Source organism: Odontesthes bonariensis, chromosome 11 (genome assembly GCF_027942865.1).
Source record: "Odontesthes bonariensis isolate fOdoBon6 chromosome 11, fOdoBon6.hap1, whole genome shotgun sequence".
Classification (NCBI taxonomy): Eukaryota; Metazoa; Chordata; class Actinopteri; order Atheriniformes; family Atherinopsidae; genus Odontesthes; species Odontesthes bonariensis.
Window position 1 is genome coordinate 15164945 of NC_134516.1, and position 26456 is coordinate 15191400.

The following is a 26456-nucleotide window of genomic DNA, read 5'->3' on the forward strand; positions in this document are numbered from 1 at the left end:
ATGTGGAATGTTGTTCTTTCATGGTGGAAAATCCAAGGGTAAAACTATATGGTAAACGATGACTTGAAAACGTTGTTTCTTGTAGGGATGAGACAGTCCAAAGGAAGAACTAAAGCAGTACAGTCCAAAGTGAGAGTTTTTTGATTAGAAAGAAGAAAAAAATCGAAGTCTGATCGGTTAGCAACAGCACATCCACAGTATATTTTCCAGTGGAAAAATGTATTTACATGTCAAATATAGGCACATGTAGCTCAAAATGTAGAGGAGGTTGCTTCCCACATTCACATGTCTAATTGTTCACGTGGACCTCAGGTGGTGGTGTGTCCATCACCCGTAACCCACTTTTGATAAAACCTTATGTAAATCAATGTCATGTTTGTCTGGTGCATAAACGACATAACATTTCTCAAATCTAAACTATATTTTTATTGTCTGAAATGCAAATATGAGTACAGTTTTTTGTTTTAAAACAATACGTATTTTGAAAGTCTCTACCGGAAACGCTATCATTGATTCCGTTTACCTTGCCCCTCGCGCTCCTGGCTCAGATACCGATCAGCAAATTGGCAGGACAGCCAAGCTCGAGCGCTGTAAACGCAGGGATGAATTGTTTCGCGCGGGTGTGTCGAGAGGCGCCACTGACCAAGAGTTATGCCAGCACTTTGACATATTTCGGGAAGCGCGCGTCTTAGTAACTTGGGAAATATCCGAGGGTTTTAGTGACAGCGTGAAGTTATAGAAGAAGTGGAGTGTTTGTGGTGTCGGACGAGGCCACTCAAAGCTGCCCTGCTGCTGGAAAATGCTCTCGTTGGGACTTTAGCTCAAGCTTCAGACTACAGAACCGGAGCCGAACGCGCAGGATGAGACCGGGAGGAGACGACAACGACGCGGGCATCACGTTAAGGTTTGTGCCGACGGCGTGAGTTACAGTTTTTCCCACCATGGAGGAGAAGTTCAACAGACTCATCCTCATCCCCATCGCTGCGGTGCTGTTCCTAATGATTGGCTACCAATATGTGTGCCCGGCGGACAGCAACACCTGCTACTTCAGAAGTGACGACAAGGGGCTTTTCCAGCAGTACTCGTCCGGGCTGGAGTTGGTTTACACGGAGCCGGAGCCGGACGAGGACTTCTCCTCCAAAATCCCATCCAAATATAACTTCACGGAGCGGGACCTGGACCGGCACGTCGACTTCAACATCCGAGGGGATGACGTGATGGTGTTCCTCCACATTCAGAAGACGGGTGGAACGACGTTCGGGAGGCACCTGGTCAAAAACATCCAGCTGGAGCAGCCCTGCGACTGCCTGCCCGGCCAGAGGAAATGCACCTGCCACCGGCCGGGAAGAGCCGAATCGTGGCTCTTCTCCCGGTTCTCCACGGGCTGGAGCTGCGGGCTGCACGCGGACTGGACGGAGCTGACGAGCTGCGTGCCCGTGGTGATGAACAAGAGGGACAAGAAGAGTGCCCCAAAGAGCAAAAGGTGAGACGTCACCTGCACGCCAGGTTGGGCAGGCACGCGCCCTCTCATCGCAATAGTACTGCTCAAAAAAAGAAAGAAAAGAAAAAAAAAGAAATGTCATGTAATGAGGGCGGTTTGATTCACTCATTCATTCGCCATCCACACACTCTCGCAGTCTTTCACCCTTTTATTGTTTCAGGCAACCAATAAATAAAAACCTAAGGGAGGCTCAGAGTGGATCAATGGCCCGAGTGAATTCTCAGTGATCACAGTTGGGTTTCCTCCTTTTTAAGTTGTAAAAAAAGTCTTTTATTCACCGTTTCAATGAGTGAAGGAACAAATTTCAGCAACTGAGTCGATTTAATTCCCAGTAAATCACATCACTGTCTGTTCAACGCCCTAATTATGATTATGAGCCCCCCCCCCCCCCCCCTCACTTTTGAACCTTACTGTCGGGAACATGCAGACAACAAGCTCAGTATTGCCTTCCAAATTTCCCACATGTACAAGGGGCCGTGAATGAAAAGAAAACCTGACTGAAGTAAAACAGTGACGAAGACTAAAAAAAAAAAAAAAAATCAGCCCTTTTTTGATCCTCCAAATGAATTTGAAGCCTCATTTTTTGAGGGAGATTTGATAACTACATTCTGGTCCGACACAGCTGCAAGATGTCCGGTCAGAAAACCGAGTTATTTAGTCATCTCGTGGCTCTTTGCAGAGCAAGAAAACACATTTTTCATTTCAAGTCGAGCCAGTTTCAGGCTGCCGAATTCAAAATAGTTGAATTCAGAGAGAGGTATGATGCCGGTGTTTGGGGTACAGTACTCTGCGAAGGCCACTTTGAGTCGTTTTTCTTTTATTTCCCCCCAAATGTGCTTGAATCCCCTCCGACTGTGCTCATTGTGCGGGAACAGATGCTGTCGTATCGCTGTGGCTACCAACAGAAGGGCTTACAGCTCAGCTTTAGCTCAATGTTTAATCCTTCCATCATTTTCTTTATCCATGTGGTGCATTATAAATCTTGGGTCAAGAAGCGACACCATGATTAATCAATGTTGGATCATTCGAATGAAGAGTATTGTTCAGAGGGAAAAGAAAAAGGATAAAGGGGAGTTGACTTATTAGTGCCTGTGCTATGAGAGATTTTGGAGTTCACATTTGAAGTAAGATGGGATCATTCTAATTACCACACCCAACAACACGTACGGTGCATGAAGCGACCTTGTTAAAGGGGCAGAAGCAGTGTTTTCCCACATGAGAATCGCTGATAAAGAACAAATGTTTTCAAAGTCAGCTGCTTGATTTAGCGTCCCTGTATCGGCGCTTTTTGTTGCTAAATAGCTCCTTTTACAGCTCATGAGCTTCTCATTGGATTTCAGCTTCCTCCAGAGCTGCTCTCCAGAGTGTCGTTATTGGCATGTAACGCAGCTCGAGTCGACTCCAGCCCACCCGTGAGATGCCAGAAAACCGGGCCGGGTCCTGATCTGAAGGTCTCTTTCAATTTCCTGTAATTACAGAGCAAGCAAAGTTAAGCTTAAGTGAGTAAATCACTTAAGCAGGACAGGGTCCTCTGAGGTGTGCAGCCTATGTGCTTGAATCCAATTTGGCTCGCAGCTGGTTCAGCGAGCAAATCTCCATATGTTACCAGGAGCGTTGAGAGAGGTTGGCGAGCACGGGGAGAGCCTTTACGAATCCCTCGAATCTATTAACTAGCCTAAGTGGCAGTTAGTGACTTAATCTAACACTTTGGAATAGTTACCTATTCAGCAGCACTACGAGTCGGTGAAAAAGACTCCAATCGACGCTTAAAAAGAATCCGCACTCATTAACGTTGACACTTTGCTTGCTGCTATCAGTTGGCTCCACATTTAAAGATGGGTTATGCATCAGTTTTTCAGCAGTCGAGTGCTAATTATTTCCACAGTCATTATGACATGCGAGGAGTCTTGTTTCACAGAGCTAATGAGTGCCGAATGAGCTCGGGTTGGTGTTGACTAACAGAGGGATGTTGTCAGTGGTTCATCGCTGCATCAGAAAAAGACCTGATCTCTGCAGGGAAACGCACTCTTTCTGCCGGGAGGTCGGAGGTCAGTGCAGCTCCCCAAAGATCCGGCGTCTTCCTCAAGGACAAACCAGCGTCTGTGTCTGTTCACCGGGGCGCTTATTGTGCCGTTGCAATTAACCGTGCGGTCTCCATCTCAGAAGAAGGTCTGAAATTTGAGCCAAAACCCGACGTGACTCATAACTCGGCTTCTAATTTCAAAATTGTCGGATGAGCTGTGAGTCATAACTCACACAGCAACTATAAATCTGTCACGCAGAGCTCTGATTTCCCACAGGATGATGTCTGCTTGATTCTCTGTCCGTTGGCCCTCCGAGAGGAAATATCAGGGAGGCATTACACGGTACTTATCGCTGTGGCAAAACAATTGAGTGAAGGCCTCCTGTCCTTTTTAGAAAAAAAAAAACTGCTGAATAAGGACTCCGCGGGGGCCATTCTGCATTGTCACCAAGTCTCATTTTGCAGCTCTGTCCGTCGCGAAAGCCTCTTGTCATGTCACTTTGGGTGATGCAGCCCCCCTGTGATGGACTGTGAGGGGCACATTGATGGCAGCACAGAGAGTCAGACTGAGTTTTTCCAAGCATATGTGTGTGTGTTTGCATTTATGCGAAGCCATGCTGTGGTTCAACAACATTTAATACTACTCTTCACTGTTCCATCACATCACTTTGCCTCACTAGATTTATTTGTACTTCAGCCTTTATCCCTCTGTTCGTACTGTAAGAGAGGTTAAAGAGTCGAGCTTTTTTCGAAATATACATAATCCCCATTTATGCCGTAAACTGTACCTGATGTTCAGACGTAATCATAAGGAGGAAGCAATAGAGCACTCAAAGCATTTTTCCTCGTCAGATTGCTGCAGGAGATCCAGCTTAGGCACCAGCACGTGTTGTGCTGCACAGCATAAGTGATATACAAATCACTTATAGCAATAGGAGTGCAGACAGTCGGTGATCAAACATCCTGGGAATGGATGACACCCACACTTAGCTTCAGGCTGCATCCAGCAGTTTGGAGGGAGAGGTAAAAGCCACGCGCGTGCTTTTACTCAGACACATTCGAGCCATATTTGTCAGCCATTATAATCTCTAACTGTTATTGATGTCCGGTCGCACTAAATGTCCATTAGAATGTCAGTAAATCATTTCAGAAAAAGACAGACAGAAGAAGAAGAGCGCCAGCCAAAGCTGAGCTCATGGAAAACGTAGAAAACGCGATGGACGTATGTGTGTCATCTCAGGTTCCAGTTTTTATGATGTGAGATTTCTGTTTTACTGTCATTTCAACACCTTTTTGTGTTATGATTTATTCTCTAATTCTGTTTTTGGTGCACTTGGTTACATTTTTATTTCTATTGATACAACATCTGCCCCACCTCAGTTAAAGGCAGTTTCACCTTTGAACATATTGTGCCGTGGAGCCACTTAGCATTTCATCCAATTTTCCCTTCTTGGCCACAAGTGAACAGTGAAAAGCCACTGGAAAAAACACTGGATTTGGATTTTAGTATTCTTTGAATGTTTTTATGTGTTCTGTACAGCACTTTGGTCTTCGTGGTAATGTAAAGTGCTTTATAAATAAAGCTGGATTGGATTGAAGTAGCTTAGCTTAAATTAAACCTTGTGAAGGAAAATCCAACGACAACTGCGGTGGACATCCAACGATCTTCCTCAGGAATACCTGGGATATGATGGCATGTATAGGAAGACAACAGTCAGTCACAGTAGTTTGTCGTTTGCCAGCTCAAAAAGCTACTCTTGTTCGTGCCAGTGCACTTGTTGGTCCTTTAGCTTTGCTGTTGGATGGACGAAATCTATTTTTATCATTCCACTTTCAGTTCAAGACAGCTTTCAGACAATCAACATTCGCCTGTCGTAAGTGTTATCACAGGGGGCTATCTGCTGTTAGCTTTTTGGAGGACTGCATGGAAGCTCTTCTGCGTCGGGTGAATACCCAAAATCCTTTCCACTGATTGGGTTGAGATTGGCGCTGAAAGACACATGGGGATACCATGTATCCAATCTTAGATTTTTTTCCCCCTGCTCTCTCAACCCTGATTAAAATAAATGGTTCAGTTCTTTAACTCCACCAAGCTCTGGAAAGCCAGACCCGGGACCACAACTGAGAAACACAGCATCAATGGTTCTACCGCAGACATTGTAATGAAACAACGTTTCAGCATCTGTTTGTTGCTCAAAAAGGTCAAATTATTCAGCTTGTCAAGGATGAACAAAAAGTCTAAGAAAATACTACAAATATTTGTAGGGGAACTTATCATGACCTCATTTTTAATGATTGCGAGGTGGCCTAACCAGTAGTACGGAAGCCGAGAGCGGACGTGGTACGTATAAACTTTTTTCTGATCGTTTTCTCGAGATAACGAGATCATTTACAGATGGTTTTTGAGGCCACTTTTTCTCCCCAGTCTGCCCCTGTTCATATGTGTTTTATATGTATTTCTGGCAAAGGTGAACCCATTTTTACCCCCCTTTCATTGAAAACTGAATAAAGTAGTCTATGAATCAAACATGGAATGTGGAGCGTTTTTTTGTAAAAATTCTGCTGGTGAAAATGCACAAAGCGTAACCCGCTGGTTTGACAAGCATTTGAGGAATGGAATAAGGTTTAACACACACCAATCATGCCGATATCGTTTTCTCGAGAAAACGATATCGGCACCTCTCGTGCATCATTCGATAACCATGGAGATAGTTGACTATATCAGCAGGATCGGTTAGGTGTGAACGCCTGTTGAGCTGCAGTCGAGCCAGTCGTCTCTTTAAATGACGCGGGCTGATATGAAAGTTAAATCTACAAGACAAACAAATTGCAATTTCAGTCTGTGTTATAGACCTCGACAGAAGTAAAATCTGATGCGTTGATCTATGTCGGGTTCTCCCAAAATCTGACATTTTCAGCTTGAGTCCGTTCTTGGAAAGGCTTTAAGAACACTGAGAAACTGATCCTGAGCTTTCAAGAAAAGACAGTCATCTTGTGATCTCGAAAACCATCGGTAAATTAACTCGTTATCTCGAGAAAACCATCAGAAAAAAATTTATACGTAGCAAGTCCGCTCTCGGCTTCCGTACTGTAGACTTCATGGCACTGTCATGTAACCGTAAATAAGGTAGTTCAGTTCAGGTAGTCAGTTAACAGGTAAGGGTTTTGGCAGCTGTTCCATTTTCTAACTTTCCATCTCCTAAAGAAACCTATTTGGGTCTCCGGGGGGTTCTGCACTGAGGTGAAGTGGGACTTAATATTCTTTACTCTACACGTAATGCAGTGTCTTTTCTCAGTATACATAATATAATGTCTTTCAACTGGGTTCTTCTTATGATTATATCGGAAAAAGATTGATATTTGCACATTTCTTATGTGTTGCTGGTCCTGCTGGTCTGTTCTGGATACAGACGCACCATCTGCCTGCTTTTAAGCTGCACTTCATAATCACCTTGAAGTCACCTCTCTCCTACACATCCTTCCAGTGTGGAAACTAATGACGCCGTCAAATACATAGACTGCAGCACGATATTACACAAACTTGGCCAAACCTACGTTTTTTTAGGTGGGAATGTTCTGTATTCCTAATGAAAATTTTAGTGCTGCTTTTCCGCAGTTGAGTAATCCATCGAAGAGGCACGAGAACATGAGAGAGTGATCCCTGATTCGATCCCCAGTTAACGGGAGAGTTGGCACAGTAACCAGTTTCAGTTTAGTTAAAGCTCAACTATAAAAATGGATCATTAGAATCGATGGTAATGACTTGGATAAAGAGATTTGTAACTAATCTACTGTTTCATTGGCATTTCCCTCCTTTATCCATTTACTCCTCCCTTAACAGAAGCATATCCACCCCCCCTCATTATGTCTTGCAGTTTCTCTCCTTGCATGTAAAACCTCACTGAGTAATACATGGCCAGTTCAAGTAGTTTTTACAAAGGGTAACAAATTGCCGAAGGCTCCTGCAAGGCTTTGCTCTCAGCATGGGACTACGGCATTCACTTCGCAGCGGGCGACGAAATTGCTGTAAGGCCAGACGTCAAACCTGCTTCGGTTGCCTGGCTGCCCCGCTCCAGCTCAGCAGCAGGCCTCACACTGAGCAGTCAGAGTGTAACCTTATTACTGACCTCATTATTTCAGATTAGGGCAACGAAAGGCAGGCCGGCCATCGCTCTGGTCATTCAACAGAACCACACACGGTGTGGTTTTAGCTTGTCTTTTGGCATTTTCAGTCTACTACAGATCATGACGATAGCACTGAAGGCTTTAAAATGATCAGAAGGTGACTAAGTCTAGTTATCCAACCGTAAGGAAAAAAAAAAAACATGATAGATTTTCAAAATACAGCTTTGTTGCCAGTTTTTGACCCTAATAACCCCTCATGGCTGCAGTCTTTAAAACGAGCAGAGCGACGGTATGCATGCTATTGAGTATACTTTGTCACTTTGACTGAGAGTTCCGAAATGCTTTCGGCTTCAAACTGTCCCTTTACTCTCAGCTCCGGCTCTGTGCTTACACATTAAGTTATTTCAGGCTTCTGACAACCACACGTCGTCGTTCAAACTCAATGTGACAAGAAGGCTGACAAAAATGTGACCTTCGAGTGAAATCATATGAACAGCTCCAGATTTAACAGACATTATTGTGTCAGCTCGCTAACAAAAAAAAAACCCTCGACACTTTAACACTTTGACTTTTTTTTTAAATGAGAAAACTTTGTGACTCTCATACACCAGTATAGGTGTCATACTATAACCGAAAAGCTAAAACATTTTTTTTAAAGGCTAATGCATGGATTGGAGGTTGGAACAAAGTGGAAGGGACTGGCGGTCATGGGAATGTTAGGGAAGATGTGGGGATTGTTAGTGTTAGAGTTAAGCAAATATGTTATTGATTGGTCTCATTTTACAGTGTTTGAAAAGAAGAGCCCGATTCGAACCCAATAGTGAAGCAACTTAACATTATTCAAGCCAGCATCCACTTCAAAGCAGTGCTCGAGAGCTGTGTGAACCTTAAATTTCTGTGCTTTAATTACAAGTATATTTAAGTACAAAATCTTTTTTTTACACACCTTCCCCAGGCCTCAAGCTGCCCAGGAACTCCCACGAGCTGAGATATCGCAGTTTACAACTTTTGTTTCTAACCCTGCAATTAGCGCACTTTGCTTTATGGTGCCGCATCACACACAAACAACTAGATTTAACAAATTTTTGCCATGATTAAAAAAGTCAAATAAAATGAAAAAAAAAAAGGAAGAAATAACAAAATACATCGTTGCCATTACAAATAAAAAGACAAAAATAAAATTGAGATAAGATAAAGCAAAGGAGCACGACACGGGACAAATAAACATTAGACTGGATTTTACTGCTGCAGGGTGCTCACTAGGGCTGGGCGATATGGGAAAAAGTCATATCACGATATATTTGTTTATATCAGTCAGTATCGATATATATCACGATATAAAACAAATCACTGTTTTGTGAATTTGAAATGTTCCCTGATACTCTTAATTGAGATTTGATGATATCAGAAGGTTCATTTTTAATTAAATATTTATTTTCTGTGACTCTATACTTCTGTTTCAGATAAATACAGAACAGGTATTTTAAATTAAAATCCCATATCTGACAGGTCAACTGTTCTGCTCTCCAGCAGCTGTTGTCTCTCTTGCTGTTTGGGAGCTCTCTCCCGACGTCTCAGCTGATGTAGACATCCCTCACAAACACAGTTAACTTACTGCACTCCATCGCTTGCTTCAGTGAGGAGTTGCCGCTCTCTTTATTAAACATTGACCGGGAACACAACTACAATGCGTATGTGAGTGTAAAGATTGTCTACAGTGACAGGCATCGCAGTCTAACATAGTTACTAATCAAAAAAAAGTTAATTCAAAGCATTCTCTGTGCTCAAACGGGTGGCGCTGCTTCAGCTGATGAAAAAGATTAGTGGTATTCCCTGTCTTTGTCAGAACATGTGCTCGACGTAACACGCTACTCTGTTTCATGTCGGACTCCCTGCTCACGGCTTAGTAGGCTGAGTTATGTGAGGATTCAATGCAAACTCAGCACCCAGCTACGTGGGAGGAGATTCCGGTAATCACCGACCTGCGTCTCCGTGTCCAACGCTACGAGGTCCAGGCCACGGGAAATGCGCTGGGGAATATGGTTCTGCGTTTCCTTTTTTATCGACAATTTCGTCGCATTCAGGTGTGGATATGTCGTTGCCTTCGTACTTCGTCATTTTCTCCAACTTATTCTTTTTTCTTTCTCTTCTCCCTCTCAATCTCTCTCTGCAACTGCAGCCATGCTGCTCACAACAGGGAAGTGGGCGTGTACCACCTGCAGCCGGCAGACGCTGATACTGTTGCTGTGTTTACTTTTGCCATGTGATAGCCTATCGAATGTAGGTCACGAGCATATTATCGAGATCGATCAAAATTTCATCGCGATCCCGATTCGAGATCGAACTATCGCCCAGCCGTAGTGCTCACACAGACAAAAAAACAAACAGGAACGCATGATGTTTAGCTTAATTGTTGCTGTCAGTTAGAGATTAGCTCTCTTATTTTCTCAAGTTTAATTTGAAGCAGTCAGTCTCTCCAGCACTGCAAACACATTCATGTGTATAGCTGTGCATGTGCGGGGTTCAGATGGAGGATTGTTTTTACAGCAGTGACGTGACATCCCACAATCGTAAGGGAAGCCAAAGTGCCAAGAAGACCAAGAGGGATGTCTGAGTTTAGCCTACACCACGGCGTGCCGACCGCGTTAGTTTTAGGTTAGATTTATGGAGCCGCACCGCTCATGTTTGCTTTTTAAGGCTCATCGACTGTAATCAGTTCTGCCCCTGCTTTGTCGGCGTATGAAAAAATCTGATTGATGTGCTGTTGAGATTAAAATTCAGTGCACGGTCAGTGTCTCTGTTCATTTCCTTTTATAGCCATATGAATGCCAAATGTGATGTGTTATTCATTTTTCTTTTTATGGGTTCACTGGGTTGAATTTTTTCCAATGCTAGAAAAAACCCCGCTAAACTAAGATTAACCAAGACAATGAAATAAGCCCAGTTATCTCCATCAGCATCTTATCTATCGAGTTAATCACCTGAAGATATCAACAGTTGCCATAAAGTTTCATCAATCGTGAAGAGCTTTTTAGACCACGGCTACTGGTAACATTTGCAGCAGGGGATTTGGCTTTCAGGCTAACAAATACAAATACTTTTCAGCTTTTAGACATATTTTGTGTTCTGTGGGATGTGTTTTTGGATCTCACATTACAAAAATATCCCACTGTGTGCTGTCTGTGTCAGGTTTTAGAGTCTTGATCATAATTTGCCTGGACCGGTGGTGCACTTAAACAAGTTGTGTGGGTGACGTAGTGTCCCTGTCTGTTTTTCCCAAAATTACACATCATTCTGTCATCCAGATGTGCTCCCAAGTGCGAAACTCTGCTTTAACTAATATAACACGTTGCCTTTAGTTTAATCATGCCAAACGCTCACGTCGTGTGGCACAATTAACAGTATCGTGCATTATTTCACACATTTAGTGAGCCCCGACCCAGGAGTGGCATTCTCCCTCTTTGAGGAATATTTCTCGACGACAGAAAGGAGACACGGCCTAAATAGATTTCTGAGTTTGATTTTGCATTCTTGCGAGTTTTGATCCGTCACTTCTTGTGGGAGGAAAAAGCAGATGTACAGCCCGGCAGCAGCGTTTTATTTTAAGAAGAAAGGGTGAATGTACGGACTCTTTGGGGAGATCCTATGATGTAGTCGTGATGTTGTGATGGAGGCTGAGGAGGAATAACAAATATTTAGAAGTTTATACATATATATATATATATATATATGTGTATGTATTTTTCCCATCTCCTCACACAACCCTGGCTTACCTTTGAGGGATGCTGCAGCTGCAAACGGCATCAGATATTTGCAGATGAAGTGCGGATGGAGGTATGCATTAGAGCGCCAGCTTGCCAATGACGTCTGTCTGACTTTACAAAATCACCCGTTCCATGGCTTGACATATGTAATGGCAATTCCCCCAACAGGAAGCTGAGTGACCTCTTAACTTCCTTTAGAGGGATCCAAGCAAAAATTAAATTTTTCCTTAAAAAGTCATTGCTGATAGCAAAATGACTCTGACTCAAATTCTCTAAAAGAATCAGTGCTGATAGACATTGAAGCTGTTTTTTTTTTTTTTAAAACTAAAGCTAGCTTTAGTCAATTTTAATCGCAGGACATAGGTAAAAAAAAAACAACGAAAATACCACTGTCAAGCTCACTGACGTGGTCTATCTCGACTTCTAAGCTAAGGTAGAGGTTTGTTGCCACCAGTTAGTGCTTCTCAGCAAAAAACTAAATGAATCTTTAATGATTTACAAGAAGTTTTAGACATTTAGAGCCTTACTATAATTCAGCCAGGGCCACAGGCCACTTTAGTCAAAAGAAATTACAGCATCCATTTGCAGTCGTTTTTATTTGGCAGTATGGCTGTGTTCCGGGAGCTCCTTGCCCTTCAACATCAGACATGGAATGCCTGAGGCGGGGAGAGCAGCAGCAAAAACCCACCAGAGTGCAGAACAGAGCAGGCTGAAGGTGGGCTGCACACTGGTTTATAGAGGAGGCAGACTAGGTAGGCAGGCTAACGCAACATGAACGAGGTGCTATGTATTAAATAGTTTCCACTAGGAGACATAGAGGAGAATAAGATGAGCAATAAGCTGATGTGGGCTGGTGTTAGGTTTGCAGCAGAAAGCTATGCTTAGTTATTATTTACTACCAACAGATTCTTTCTCTACCGTTACAAACTTTTTTCTTGTCGGCCAAAATTCCAATCTATCCGTCGAGGAAACAGAGACTCGCGGAGACCGCAAGGGTTGTGATTGGTCGGCTAACAACATCATTTCCGGAATCACTTTTCCGGTTTAGCTCCTTCCTCTCAACACCGCCATTTTTTTCTGTGTGCCGGTCAACATTTGGTCAAAATTATTTCCATTTCAATATCAATAAGCTCCAACTCCAACAACAGTCTCTCTCTCTCTCTCGGTCGCCATCGTTCACTGTGAGGAGTGGAACGGAGTCGGAAGGTAAACAATCAATCAACGACTTTCACGATAGACGTCGCGAGATTAGGTTGTCTAGCGTAGCGACACCTACTTATCGGGAGGTGAATTGCCTTCCGATCCGACATCCCGATGGAGAACTTCAAGTATATATATCAAGTCTGAAATTCTGCCCTGACGCACGACGATTTTCTTAACCGCGGAACTGTGTTGCGACATCTGTTTGCAGATTTAGCTCATGTAATTGTTTTGGATGACCAAAAAAACTGCTCTTTTAATACCCCCCTTTGGAGTAGCTTTAAACTTAGTCCTTCTGTCAATAACCCTCTGATTCTCCAAACTGAGAGCGTTCTGACCGCTGTCTGCTGAAGGTAAGACACTGGCTGCTTGTACATGTCTGTCTCCACGTCTGTGACATGCTGCAGCATTGTTTAAATGAATAACTAAAGCCGCTCTATAATTTAACAAAAGGAAATTCATTGTTATTGCAGTCCTTCGCCGGAGTGTGAATACGCTAATTAACAGATAAAGATTTCTGATACCTTGTTCGGGTATCACTTTTAACACTTGGAGTGGGAAAACTCCCTTGAAATAAAAGTAAAACAAAAAAAAAAGAAGTAATTACAGCAAAAGGAGGTCGATGTGAACACATTTCGGCGTTGGCCATGTTGCGTGAATCTGCAACCAGTGTACAAAAATAGAAAAAACCCTAAACAAGTGCATGGAGACATTTAGTAGAAACATCAAAGGCTGAAATCCCTACTTACCAAATGTAATTTTAGTAAGAAAAAACAGGCAAACAAACACGACTACACTTTCTTTTGTTGTGTTATTTGATGAAATATCGTGTCTTTGTCACCCTTTTCTTACTTTATTATGATTTAGCCCTTGAAATAAATTTGAATTAATTAATTCAAAACTATTATCAGCTACATGGCTGTTTCTGGTTATTGAATTTACTTAACTTAAATGGCTTTAATTAACTTAAATGGCTATCATCTATCAACTCACCACCTTCACTTCTTTTTCGATTCTATGATCAGTTAAATTTCGCAGTATGACGAGAGGTTCCTCTCGTGTTTATCAAAGAATGTGGTTAACGTAGGGATTTGCACTTTTATTTATTTTAAGGCGACGGAGCTTCCATATAGGAGCTCGAATGTGTTCAAAGAACACGTCTTTGTTTTTTTTTTTTAGATTGTTTTCAGTGGGGAATTTTTATTTATTTATTTTTTTTACAGCCACATTAAAATCCTGGACAGAGCAGTTATTTTTCTTTTAAGATGTAGGATCTGCAGCTCCAGGCAAAGCTAAGAAGTAGAATATTTTCAGAACAATTGCTGGAATGACAGAAACAAAAGTCAAAAGACCCGGGAAACCGGCAGCGTTCTTATACACAGCATACATCCCACTTTTACAAGCTCGTTTGAAGACGTTATCTCATTGTGGATTGTCAGATAAAGAAAGAAATGAAAGAAACTGTGTTAAGTCAAACCTACAAGTGTTGTCTCGAGCAGAACTGAGGGATATTCAGAGGATCTTGGTAATCTCCACACTTCTTACGCGGATTAGGGGCAGTCTAAGACAGGTTGTATTATACTGCGGAGAGGGGGGGGGGGGGGGGGGGGGGGGTTGAGCAGAGGGGTGTTAATCCAGACGTCCGGATTTACACAGAAACCTGTGGACTGGATAGGAGAACAGCTTGCGTGTCAAACATCGCAGGCAAGAAAGTCCGTGTTCATTGGATTTGGAAACGCCTCATATTTTCTGTTTAATGCCTTCAGTCTTTTAGAAGAATGCATAACAGATAGCTAGGGATGAAATTACACTTCTACTATTACTACTGAGTGAACCCTATTTTAGTGAGAGAAAAGAGAAAGTAATACATATACGCGGAGGAGATGCAAAAGTTGAAAATTGAAAATCTTTCAAAGCAGCAAATTGATGGAAGTAGCCTTCACACCTTTGAAAAAAAAAAGTGGATTGCCTTTCAGCAATTTCCTCCGCAGTGTGTGTGGGTAGATGTGACCTTTGCAGAGTGCAGTCTCCCATTTATACTTCCCAAGTCTACACTGACCTAGAGGAGCGGCTGGCACGTCGCAAAGCCGCAAAAGATTAAGATATCAGGCAAAGGTGGAGGCTAAGTTGCTAAAGCGAATAAAGCTGCACACCCGGGGTTGTTTAGCGCAGGGGTGTCCTCAACACCGTGCCCGCCGTGGGTGCATCTTTGATAACTAAAAGATCTCCTGGAGCTCTGGAGGAAGGTACCTGCAAGAAGATTTTGCCAATTTTTAACGTTTAGACATTATTTCCTACTTAACACAGCATAATTTAATTTAGGTGTGAGTTGGCTCCATCCGCTCCGGTTTGCAGCAAAGACACCCCCATCCCCCTCTTCACACCCCTCGCTTGCCTGGACACCACGTCTCTCTGGAAGAGTTCTCGGTTCCCTCGTCTTTGCACCAGCATCCCCGGGGCTTTTCCTTTATCGCCAGAAATAGCATCTCATTTCTGCGACCAATGCGTATCGCAGTGCAGCACCAGTCCCCTCTCTCATCAACTCTCTGCTCACACTTCCCCTGTGAATATGTGTTTCTGTACCAGTTATCAAGTAGCGTTACCGGCCGACACTCATTTGGGTTGTGTTTTTCTGAGGAGAAAGTGTGCTGTTGACACATCGATTCAGGCTGAAAACAGTGGACTTCTGCTGTAGTTCTCTGTCAGTAAACCCGCTGAGCATTGCTGGGGACGGAGATCATTTTGCCTGTAATTGCCACACAAATATTAAATTAGAGCAAAAGAGAGAATCAGACGAGTGAAAATGGATCCCACTTGACCTCTTGGTCTCAAAACTAATATGATTAGATTTCCTGTTGTATGTGCAGCTGAGCAGCATTAACTGCTCGTCTTGCTGGCCTTCCCTCTCACGTTTGGGAATGGATTACCCCCGTCTGGCATTGCTCTTTCATTCATTCCGTTGTCAAGCCTGTTTATTTAACTCTTTCAGACATTGGATTTAGTTTCCAGCTTATTTTTATTTTGATGTAAGACTGAGTTTTGTCAGAATATCTGTTACGTTAGCATTGAAGCTGTTATGACCAAGCGAGACCAGTTGATTTTGACAGAAAAAAACAAAACAAACTTCCTTCTTTCCTTGGGTCCTCTCACCACCCAGAGACTTTATATTGTAATTACCTTTATTAGGCACCACGGGCTTCACAAACCCAAAACATTAGTGGACAAAAAACATTTGAAAATAGAAAACTTTAAACAGTTTGAAGCTAGGGGTTATTATAATGATACTCTGTGAACAGGGTCACAGGCAGGAACCGGTCCACAAAGTATGTTCAGGTGGGGTGAGAGTGACCACTGACAGATTCAGTTCATTTTGGTTTATTTATGTGGTGTCAGTTTACAATGTGTCAGCTCTCAGCGTTCTGATCAGACATTAAGCAAGTCCAGTTAAATCTAATTGTAATCCAGTTAATTGTAAATAAATTATATTATATTGCATTAGAATAAAACCATATTGTAACTAATTAGATTTACTCGAGACTAGGGATGTCCCAATCAGGTTTATTTTTCCCCCGAGTCCGAGTCATTTGATTTTGAGTATCTGCCGATACCGAGTCCCGATCCGATACTTCTACAGTACATTAAAAAAATGAAGAACGGCGGAGAAACAGATCCAGGAAGTCCTGGATTTTTTTTATTCTATTCACCTTATTTTATCATTTAACACTTATAAACAGAGCACTTCTGTGAATTAGCTTGAACAAAAAAAAGTAATCAAGTAATAAACAAATTTTTCACATTGGAGTTTATTGCAACAATGTCTAATATAAAAACGAGCAGCAGCTCAACTTGAAATACCTGGAAGGCATGTAAACAAATAAGCAAATAAAAGTGCCACAGTGTTATAAAGTAAGGCAGTAAAGTGCTTTTCAGAACTGCACTCCTAATTCTTACTCTCCTCCTCTGGCTTCACAGAAGTAAATGTACGTTTTTCTTGATAAAAACCAACATCTCTACCTTGTCAGGTTTGAGCCTGTTCCTGTTCTCATCACCTCTTGAAATCCCAAGTTTGCATATCTCACAGTTTGCCATCGCAATGTTTTTGTCATCCACTTTAAAATAGCTCCACACCGCAGACATTCGCGCCCCGAGCTTCAAGCTGCTGCCGTGTTCTGCCTCGCTTTACGGCACGCAGCAAAGTGACGTCATGCCGCATGCGTAGATTCTGTGTGGAGTTGAGACCATAGACATAAAAATTGTGGGAGTTAAAATTATTGTAGTTGGGGATATACACCTCCCTCAGTCAAAATAAATGCAATGTGGGGGCATTGGAGAGCCATCCGAGATGGCGGCCGCGCTGATACGTCAGCTCCAATAGGCAGCGTCAGTCTATGAGGTGTCTACGTATATTATGTCTATGGTTAATACGGTCTGACTCTGTACCACCACATAACAGTAAATACTAAGCTGTTATTTTTTCCCATTTGTTTTGACATATTATAGTTCTGATAAAAAAATAAATAATGAGAATAAATATATCTGTATAGATAGGCTATATATCCGATCCGATCCGATTGGGATGAAACGTCCAATCGAGTCTTAAACCACGTGATCGGATCGGGCCATCCCTAGTTGAGACATAATTGGATTTAATCAGACTGTATCTAATTGCACCTACATTGAACTTGTTTACTTCCTGTTTCAAGTCCCTGAGATGACTTCTGTTGAGATTTGCCGCTATATTGATGAGATGAGTGGAATTGAACAAAACTGAAAAGAAAACGGTCTGTTTAGCTGCACTTTTCTTGATCGGTACCGTGAGGATGGCATGTTGAAAAGAGCACGTTTTTTAAAATATTCCATGTAAAGACCGTTCTTATTTAGGCTGAGAGTAGACTGTCTTTATCCAGGCTAGTGCCATCTGCTTTGCAGGGAGTATAAAGTATTAGCTAGTGGTTGAGAAGTAACTTTGGTACTTGAGTGGATCATTCTTTATGATCAGCATTGTTCGATCCCAGTGGGATCTCCTTGAATTCACTATTTTTCTAATTTGTTGAGGATACCAAACACCATTTTTAGAGAATGTCTAAGTGATAGGTATAGTTTTTGCTGTTCATAAACAACATTCAAACTCAGCCTTTGGTGAAATTGGTTACCTTAGGTTAGCAGTTTATGAAACCTTGGCTTTGTAAATCCTAGTTTTGACTTGCCAGTGCACAGCAGTTCACTGATAGAAAAGGCTTGGAAAGCGGATACTTCATTTACGGCGCTCATTGGAACAGGATGAAGTTGAGTTTGGGCATTTAAGTTGTTTTTCAGGAAGGCCCCAACCAGAAAGAACGTGATGTATTTTCAGTTCTTACAGGATGAAATGGACAAGATTGTTGTCGATCCGCATAGTTTTTGTGTCGGCTGCCTCTTCAGCGGTATAAATAGTTTCCATCAAGGCTTTTATCATCAGTCTGATGGTGTCCTTGATGGTAGTGAGTGAATTAACAAGGCAGATATCGATCTACTGCTGTGAGTTTCCTCTGTAGCTTTTTGATGGTGAGTTAGAGAGTGAGACAAACAGGGAGGGATGGGGAGAGGGCAATCAATATTGTTTGCAGCTTTGCTGTGAGGAGAAAGGTGACAGGCGGCGAGGGAGGCATTGACGAGGCATTGGATTGATCGGAAGCTAAATGCGACAAGTTGGTTTAACTTTAGCTTTTGGAACGATCGTATGCGATCTCACATTAACAGCTCTGTGTTGACAGTGATTTTGTTTGTCTTATTTAACAGCAGCTTTCGTACACGTGCATTCACTCAAATCTTACTTTAAACATCTGATTTTGACTCGGTCAATCAGATATCTCAACAATGGAAATTTTTCCACTTTGTGCTGTTCAAGCTAAATAGACACGAAAGTCACTGGACACAGGGACAAAGGTGCTTGCGTGGAATAAATTGGACAAACAAAAGAAAAAAAATGGTTTGAGTTATGTTATTGCGGACATAAAGTGTTGTAATAAATAAATGCTCTTTAGCTGCTGGCTATCACTTGTTCCAGACTGGGTACTATGGAACAGCCCAACATACAGTATAAGTAGGTATTGATGTAACTGTGTTACTCATTTAAACTACTGAGATTGGATGATGAGTTCATGAGTTTAATAAATTCACCCTGAATAGATTATATTTCAATATGATTTAATGGATCAAATAAAATCATATACATTTTCACCAGTCAGAGGTGGCAAAGGTTATAATTACCTCTGCTCTGATAAAGTAGACAAGTTAGCTTTTGTCACTTTTTTTTGGTGTTACTTTTTTGATGTCATGTAATATTGGGCATTGCACCAAACTCAGTTACTCTGATGCTGAAGCATTAAAACAGATTTTTCCAAGAAGGAACAGGAAAATGTGGCTTAGCTAGCACGATCTCAGAAGCTAATTGTCTAAAGCTAGCTGTCTAAAGCTAGCTGTCTAAAGCTAGCGAGAGTCTAGCTTGCTGCAATTATTGTTGTTACAGATTTTTTTATTAAATTTTTCTTCTAATAACACATTTTTTTGGCATCATTGAGAGTAATGTCTAATGGCATATAATATGAACACAAATATGCCACTAATTTCTAATGAAGAAGTAACAGATAGCAGAAACAGATAGCAACTAGCTAGGGAACACATTCATCATCTAAGAATCCTGCCTGGACACTTTGGGGAAAACAAATGTTGCTTTATGTCTGTTTGCGGTAGTGATTTCTAACACTTCAAATAAATATTTTGTTTTCTTTTTTTTCCAAGTGGACTTGTGAACATTTTCATCATAAAAAAATAACTCGAACTTAAACATTTTTCAGCACTTGTACTCCAGGTTCTCTAGTTCCTCCCGTCAGTCCTAAATACTAAATTGAGTGAGGCACGTTGGCGTTCTGATATTCTCCTGACTGAATGGATCCCTTCTCGGATAGCTGTTTTATCTATTTGGATTAAAATGAAGACTTGTAAAATTCCAATTTGTCTTTTTTTAATATATATATGCTGTGACATGCTTGATCAAAGTGACACTTTGCGTTTCCTCCATGAGAAAACATCAGCCTTGCATCCAACGAGGAATTTCCATTGACCTTCTTAATGTGACCCCGTCTCTGTCCCTGCCACGAGTAAGAGGAGAGCTTTGACATTTGCCGCTCTTTTGTCAATAGGTCACGATGAAAGCACAGAAGCAAAAAGCCAGCTTTGCGTGGACTTTTATTGATTTGGCTGTCTTGTGGTTAGCTGTATAGATAGATGATAGGCACAGGAGGAGGACAGGCTAAGCTGTTTTCATGGCAGTACAACAAAGGGCTCTTTTGTGAGCTGCGCATGTGTGTCCATCCATCTAGCGCTGTCCCTTCAACCTAGCAAAGATGGCAGGGTAATTCACTTAGTTTCCACTGTGGATGGCCATTATCTCTGGGTGGTGTGTCTGTCTGCGGGTGTGTGTTCTGCTGTGATACCATCATTGCACTCACTTAAGTATATATCACATCTGATTGATATCTACCGTCTGGTTATTATTGCTGAATTGTGGACCTTTTAAGGCTGTTTGGCTGTGCACTCTTTACTCAGTAACACAATTGCTCACTAAATCAAATTTCTCAGTTTAGCAGCGAAGTGAAATCGTTGACTGCAGGGATGCTCTTTTTACATCATACTCAGCAGATTTAGAACAACGGTGTTCTAAAATCTAACAAAAACTTAAACATTTTTCTTGATTTGGTTGAACCTGATGAGATATAATTTTATCAAATAACACAGAAAAAAATTAGGAAAAGAAAATATTTTCAATGTAACATAGTTTTGGAAAATTCAGCAATCAATAAAGTATGGCAACAGGTGAGGGTGTCAGGATTGGGTATAGAAAGTTTCCCACCAAAGTTTGGCCTTTAATTTGAAAAGTTGCTTGATGGGAGGGGGGGCAGATAGCGAGGGGAGTGACATGCAGCAAATGGCCCGAGTCGGGACTCAAACCCGGGCCAGCTGGTTTAAGGAGCTTTAGCCTCTTTAAATGGCCGCCCACTCAACCATTTAGCAGCTTCTGCCTCTCAGTTTAGCCAAAAAGAGTTGTTTCATAATCAGAATCAGAATCGCTTTTATTGCCAGGTATGTGAACACACACAAGGAATTTGACTCCGGTTTCACTTTGCTCTCTTGGTACAGACAGATAAAAACAAACAAGCATAGACATAAACCAAAAAACAGATATTTTTGCAGGTGATGTTACTGATATTTGAGTCCGGTTTTAGCTGTTCATCTCAGAGACAGCCTGAGGGGAAAGAAAAAAGTAACTCATGTAAGTCTGACCAAAATTTGACAAAATTTAAGTTCTCAAAACCAGACTACCAACCATATAATGCAATTGGGGATTGAATCACTCCTGCACGTGTCTGCTCAACTAGACTCAACTACGCCTAGGTGCTCTGCACATGCTCCATCTTTTTGCATATTTTTGTAAAAGCAGTAAAGTATGGGTATTTATTAATACAGCTAAATTCCCAATGAAACTGCTCTCCATCACATGTTCTTCAGTTTATTTTTCAAAACATTGTGACTGAAAATCAAACCATTAAGTTCCTGCGTCAGCTTTCAGTTACTTTAAGTGTTTCCAGACTGTCACTCTGCTCCAATAATTCAAGTAACTTAAAGACAATTTAGTCATGCATAAATGTACGATGGTCTTCCACAGAGGAAGTTAGAAGTGGTGGATTGTCTTGAATGACTTTCAGAGTCCACAGTGTTACATACAATACCTCAAGTCCCCATGAACTGTGCATGTATATTCAATTCAATTCAATTCAATTCAGATTTATTTATGTAGTGCCAAATACAACAAATGTCATCTCAAGGCACTTAGATATTATATTCCAATTCAAGCCAATGGGAATTCAATTCATTGTAATCATAATTATTTATTGCGTCCCAGCAGACTAAGCCTGTAGCAGTTTAACTATGGGATGTTTCAGGATATGTATATAAGGGCAGTGCTGAAGTTGAATGAATGTAATAGATTTGTAACGCAAAACAGATCCTACACACTAATGGTTTGATCTTGTTTTACTTGGTTTCCATGACTCAAAACTGTTTCGAATTGCTAAAATAGATTTCCAAATTGACCGCACATCTCCAGGACGACAGAGCAAGAGATGGAGATTTCTAACTTTACTGAAAAAATGTCCAAAAATAAACACTTCATCAGGAGAAATGTGCCAATAATTGTCCTGGCTCTGTTTTACTCGACACCAGCAGTCCAAACTCGATGTTGCACACAAGCCCTCGAAGGGCGTGTGTGTATTGTACAAAACGAAACCCATAAACCATAAGGGATCTTATTTTAGGAGCCCATCCAGCCTATTGTAGCGGCCCGATATCCTCTTTGCCAAATTCAGACCAACAACAGTTCCCCGCATGGAGAGAAAGTCAACTGGAAAATCGTGCACACCGTCAGGGTAGCAGGTGTTAAAACAAGCTGTGAAACCTTCATGTGAGGAAAAAGGATTGGAGTGCATATAGAAAAACTGACCATTACTGTTACCGGATGCTAAAGCGAGTCTTCGAGAAGGATATTGCCATAAAATGTCCTTGAGTCTGGGTTGTTTTTGTAGCTGTTGACAGCTGTTGCCTTTTCTCCTTTTTTTATTTTATCTAGAGGCTTTTATTTGCGTTCACTGCGCGATCGTAAGGTCACGTTGATCTGGGCACACGAGGCGGCCATTTTCAATTTCCTCTTTATTCATGCCGTTTTTTTCTTTTTGAGGAAAGAAGAAAAGAAAAAAAATTGAAAATTGCCGAATTACTCCTGCCCCTTTCTCATTCAGCTACCTCGGTGTTACGCCGGTCATCACAGAACTCCACAGATAAGAGAGAAAGCTGTGTTTGTCAGTTGAAAGGTTTCCGTGCAGCTGGGTTAAGGCATTTTTTTTATGAAGCACAGTTAGTGGCAGATCAGAGCGATCCAGAGACCGGAAAGGTGCTGGAGATTTAAAAAGAAAAGAAAAAGTCATTACGAGAGGTAGGAAGGAGCAAATTGGTGTGACAGAAGCAAGAATAATTCCACATTTGCAGGATATTAAATTGCATGCATGCTTGGTTTGCATTTGTTTCTGTGTCATTATTCTCTAACATCCTCAGACGCACTCAATGATGTTTTTCATTTAAACCCTAATCATTTCCGCGCGCTCTGTGTACTTCGAGCGGTATTTCTTCCCACTCATATTCCTTTTTAAACTGCAGCAGGATATGATAATAATAAAAAAAAAAGAAGTGATATATAGTTTCATCTTCCCATCACTCTGCTGACAATGTGACTCGCAGTGTTTTAGGCCACACAGGTTTCATCAACCTGTGTAGAATCCAGTCGGGGGAGCAGGTTTCTTAAGAGAAACTGGGGCCATTTAAAATGAAACTTCCGTTTTTGCAGAGGTTAAAAAGATAAGGAAACACCTGTGAAGGTGAGCTTTAAATTGTTGAGAGCCACTTTCATCAACAGCTGTTCTGTTGTCTAGTCACAGAAAGTTTTAGGGGTTTCCCAAATTGGTATATGGGATGGGTAGAGGGTCATTTCACTTGTTGTGCAGTTTTTAACTGGACGTGCTCATCGGGTAGTGAGACACAGATTTCGTTGAACGTTTAGATAATGGCTGTATCCTCACATAAAGCCGCTGTTGATAGGGTTCTTGATTCTGTGCAGTGTCTTCTTGAAGGTTTCACTCGACGCCCGGCCAGAAAGTTACACTCTTAGATATCTGTTCGATTTTGCTTTTCATTGTTGCATGAATTTGATATTATGGGTTCATGAGTTCATGGTAGCGCATCAGTCAGTCTTGAATCATTATCAGCATCTTTACGCTGAGCTAATCTTCTTAAAGGGGCTTAATATTTAGCTTAGAAAAGAGTTGAGTCTCTAGAGCTGCTCCGTCTTCATATATCAGAGTGTCGTTGGATTGATGGCTTCTCTATTTCTGAAAATGTGGGTAACACAATACTGGGCAAAAGTCTTGAGCCACCCCTCCTTTCTTTCTATTTTTGCTGTACCTACTAACACCTCATCTTGTTGAATCTTTCTGTCTCTGCAGGAATTTCTACTATATCACTATGCTACGCGATCCTGTGTCACGCTACCTCAGTGAGTGGAAGCACGTGCAGCGCGGTGCCACTTGGAAAACCGCCCTCCACATGTGTGACGGCCGCCCTCCCACTCAGGACGAGCTTCCTGCCTGCTACAACGGGGAAGATTGGACGGGTGTGCCGCTGGCAGACTTCATGAACTGCCCATCTAACCTCGCTAACAACCGGCAGGTCCGCATGCTGGCCGACCTCAACCTGGTGGGCTGCTACAACATGTCCTCCATGAGCGAGCTGGAGCGAGGCCGCGTGCTGCTTGCCAGCGCCAAGGCCAACTTGCGCAACATGGCTTTCTTTGGCCTGACGGAGTTCCAGCGCAAGACGCAGTACCTGTTCGAGAGGACGTTCGGCCTGCGCTTCATCCGGGCCTTCACCCAGATCAACAGCACGCGCGCCGCCAGCGTGGGAATCAGCGAGAAAGTGCGGTGGCGCATCGAGGGGCTGAACGCCCTCGACATGGAGCTGTACGAGTACGCCAAGGAGCTGTTCCTGCGGCGCTATCAGTACAACCGGCAGAGGCAGCATCAGGAGGAGCGGCTAAGGAGGCGGCAGGAGAGGCAGCGGCTGCACAGGAGCTATCTGGCTGAGCTGTGGAGACTGGGAGGAGGGGAAGCAGACGGCGAGGAGGTGAAGGCGCTACAAGAGGTAGTCACCACAGAGGACTACAGTAGCCAGGTAGTGCGGTGGTGAGGAGAGCAAAGCAACAACACAGTACTGACTGATTGCTGGTGGATTCATTGTGCTTTACTTTCTCCATTTCCACCTCCGAAGTGACTCGGTGAAAACCACCTGCCCTTATAGCCTCATAGCTCTTTGTTGGACTGCCGAACGGTGTCTTTAATATTTACAATGGATGTATTTGTCATGACAACATGAACATTTTGTATTTATGTTGTTTGCTTTTTTTTTTATGATGGCTTTTTTTTTGCAATTGTGAAATGTACTTATTTATTTGTTAGCAGGTGTTTTGAATGTTCTCAAAGCACTGAAAAAGGTTCCTTAAAATCTTTCTTCTAAGTTCCGAGATCTGAAGAAAAAAAAAGTGCTTCGTGAAAAAAGCCCATTTTCAAAATGGTGACTGACTTCTGGTGAAGAATCCTCAGTGTCATGTTTGTGATCTAGCGCCTGTGTTGATCAGTGAAATCTTTTAGTGACTCTGTGGTGTTTGGCTTCATAAGAGTATCAAAGCACATCCTTGGCAATCTGCAGTGTGCTTTCCTGTTTCTAACAGATTCGGCGGCAATATCACAAACCGATCGAGGCAATTTCTCACAGGAAATGTGTTCAATAAAAACATGCAGCATCCCACTGATGTTAATTTGTACCTGATGGACTCATGGTACACATGTGTACATGCACGTGTTTCTCTTCTCACCATAAAACTCTGTAATCTTCACACGGTGTGCCAACTTCTTCTCCATCCACACACAGACGGAAACTCCGGTGTGGCTTTTTTCAAATAAGAGGTGAGCAGTGGGCTTGAAAGACAGGCTGTCAGAGCCAGTTTGAGCACTCTTACATCACAGTGACAGAACATTGGTATGTACACCATTAGGGCATTGATCACTGGGCTCTTTTCTTCCAAAATTGATCATTTAAAGTTAAATTGACCGTGACTCTGCTGCAGCAGAAAATAGAAGAGGCGGAATGTGTTTTCTCTTTAATCTGAGAAACAGGCGGCTCGATTGACGTTCCGTTTGGTCTGCAGTAGAAAAACAATCTTGTTTGACAAATTTCCACAGACAACAGACCTCTGAGAAGTTAGGTGCTGGGATGATTGCTTATTATTAATATCCTTGCTCCGGTGCCTGCGATACCCACTTCCTCACTTCTTCATGATCTCCTCGAGAGGGTAAATACAGATGAGGAGGAGATGAGTTAGGCAGAAAAGGAAATATTCATCGACTAAAATAGCCCTTCCATGCCCATCTGCACTTTATTCTACTTGCACAGCATGTACAAGAAAATACTAGAATTATATATTTTTTCCAAGTGATAATTGGCGGACAAATAAAATAGAAAAAATGTTCTCAGTCGTTTCCATTAGGTGTGGATAAATGGATGTAAGTCTGCTCCCATACAACAGTTTTGTGAACTGGCTTATGAAAGAATTAATGCCCTCTTTTAAGGCACTTTTTCGTTGTTGGGCGGAAATACAAAGGACAGCCTTCGGCCTTTCAAAACAAGGAATGAGCAGCCTGCCTCGCTCGCTCAGAAGGAAGGTGAACACGTCCAGACAGATGTGAACTCTGCTAAGCTCCCACGAACCCGAGTCTTTCATGGATCAGTAACTGAAAGAGCTGCCTCTGGTCTGGGAAAAAAATAAATAAATTACACACATAAACAGAGTAAACCAAAAGCAAAACTTTTTCTTTGACCAATCATTTTTAAAATTTCAATCATGTGAGATTGAAATTCTTTTTGGGTCAAAACTTTGTGCACTGTAAATGATTTGCTTCAGTTAGTACAAACAGCCAGTACAGTTGTTTTTGACATCTTAAGTGGGTATTATTTTAATTTGAAAATCCTTCGCATATAAGTGCCCCGCCTGCAGTAGACAGCAGAGCACTCTGTTTGAACAGAAATGATTGTCTACAGTAATAGATCAACCCTGATCTTACTTTAAAGCTCCCAGATCAAGGAAGTGACGTTGACGCAGCTTTAGCTGCAGAGAAGCTATCAGGCTTGTGTTGATAATAAACTC

General features: G+C 42.1%; 1 protein-coding gene across 1 annotated transcript; it reads left to right on the forward strand.

The window, feature by feature from the left end:
* The first annotated feature begins 563 nt into the window (after positions 1-563).
* Positions 564-26456, forward strand: LOC142391367 (heparan-sulfate 6-O-sulfotransferase 3-B-like). The gene is made up of 2 exons (XM_075477138.1): positions 564-1483; positions 23704-26456. Exons 1-2 carry the CDS (start codon positions 942-944, stop codon positions 24440-24442), a joined length of 1281 nt encoding a protein of 426 aa, XP_075333253.1. The 5' UTR covers positions 564-941; the 3' UTR covers positions 24443-26456.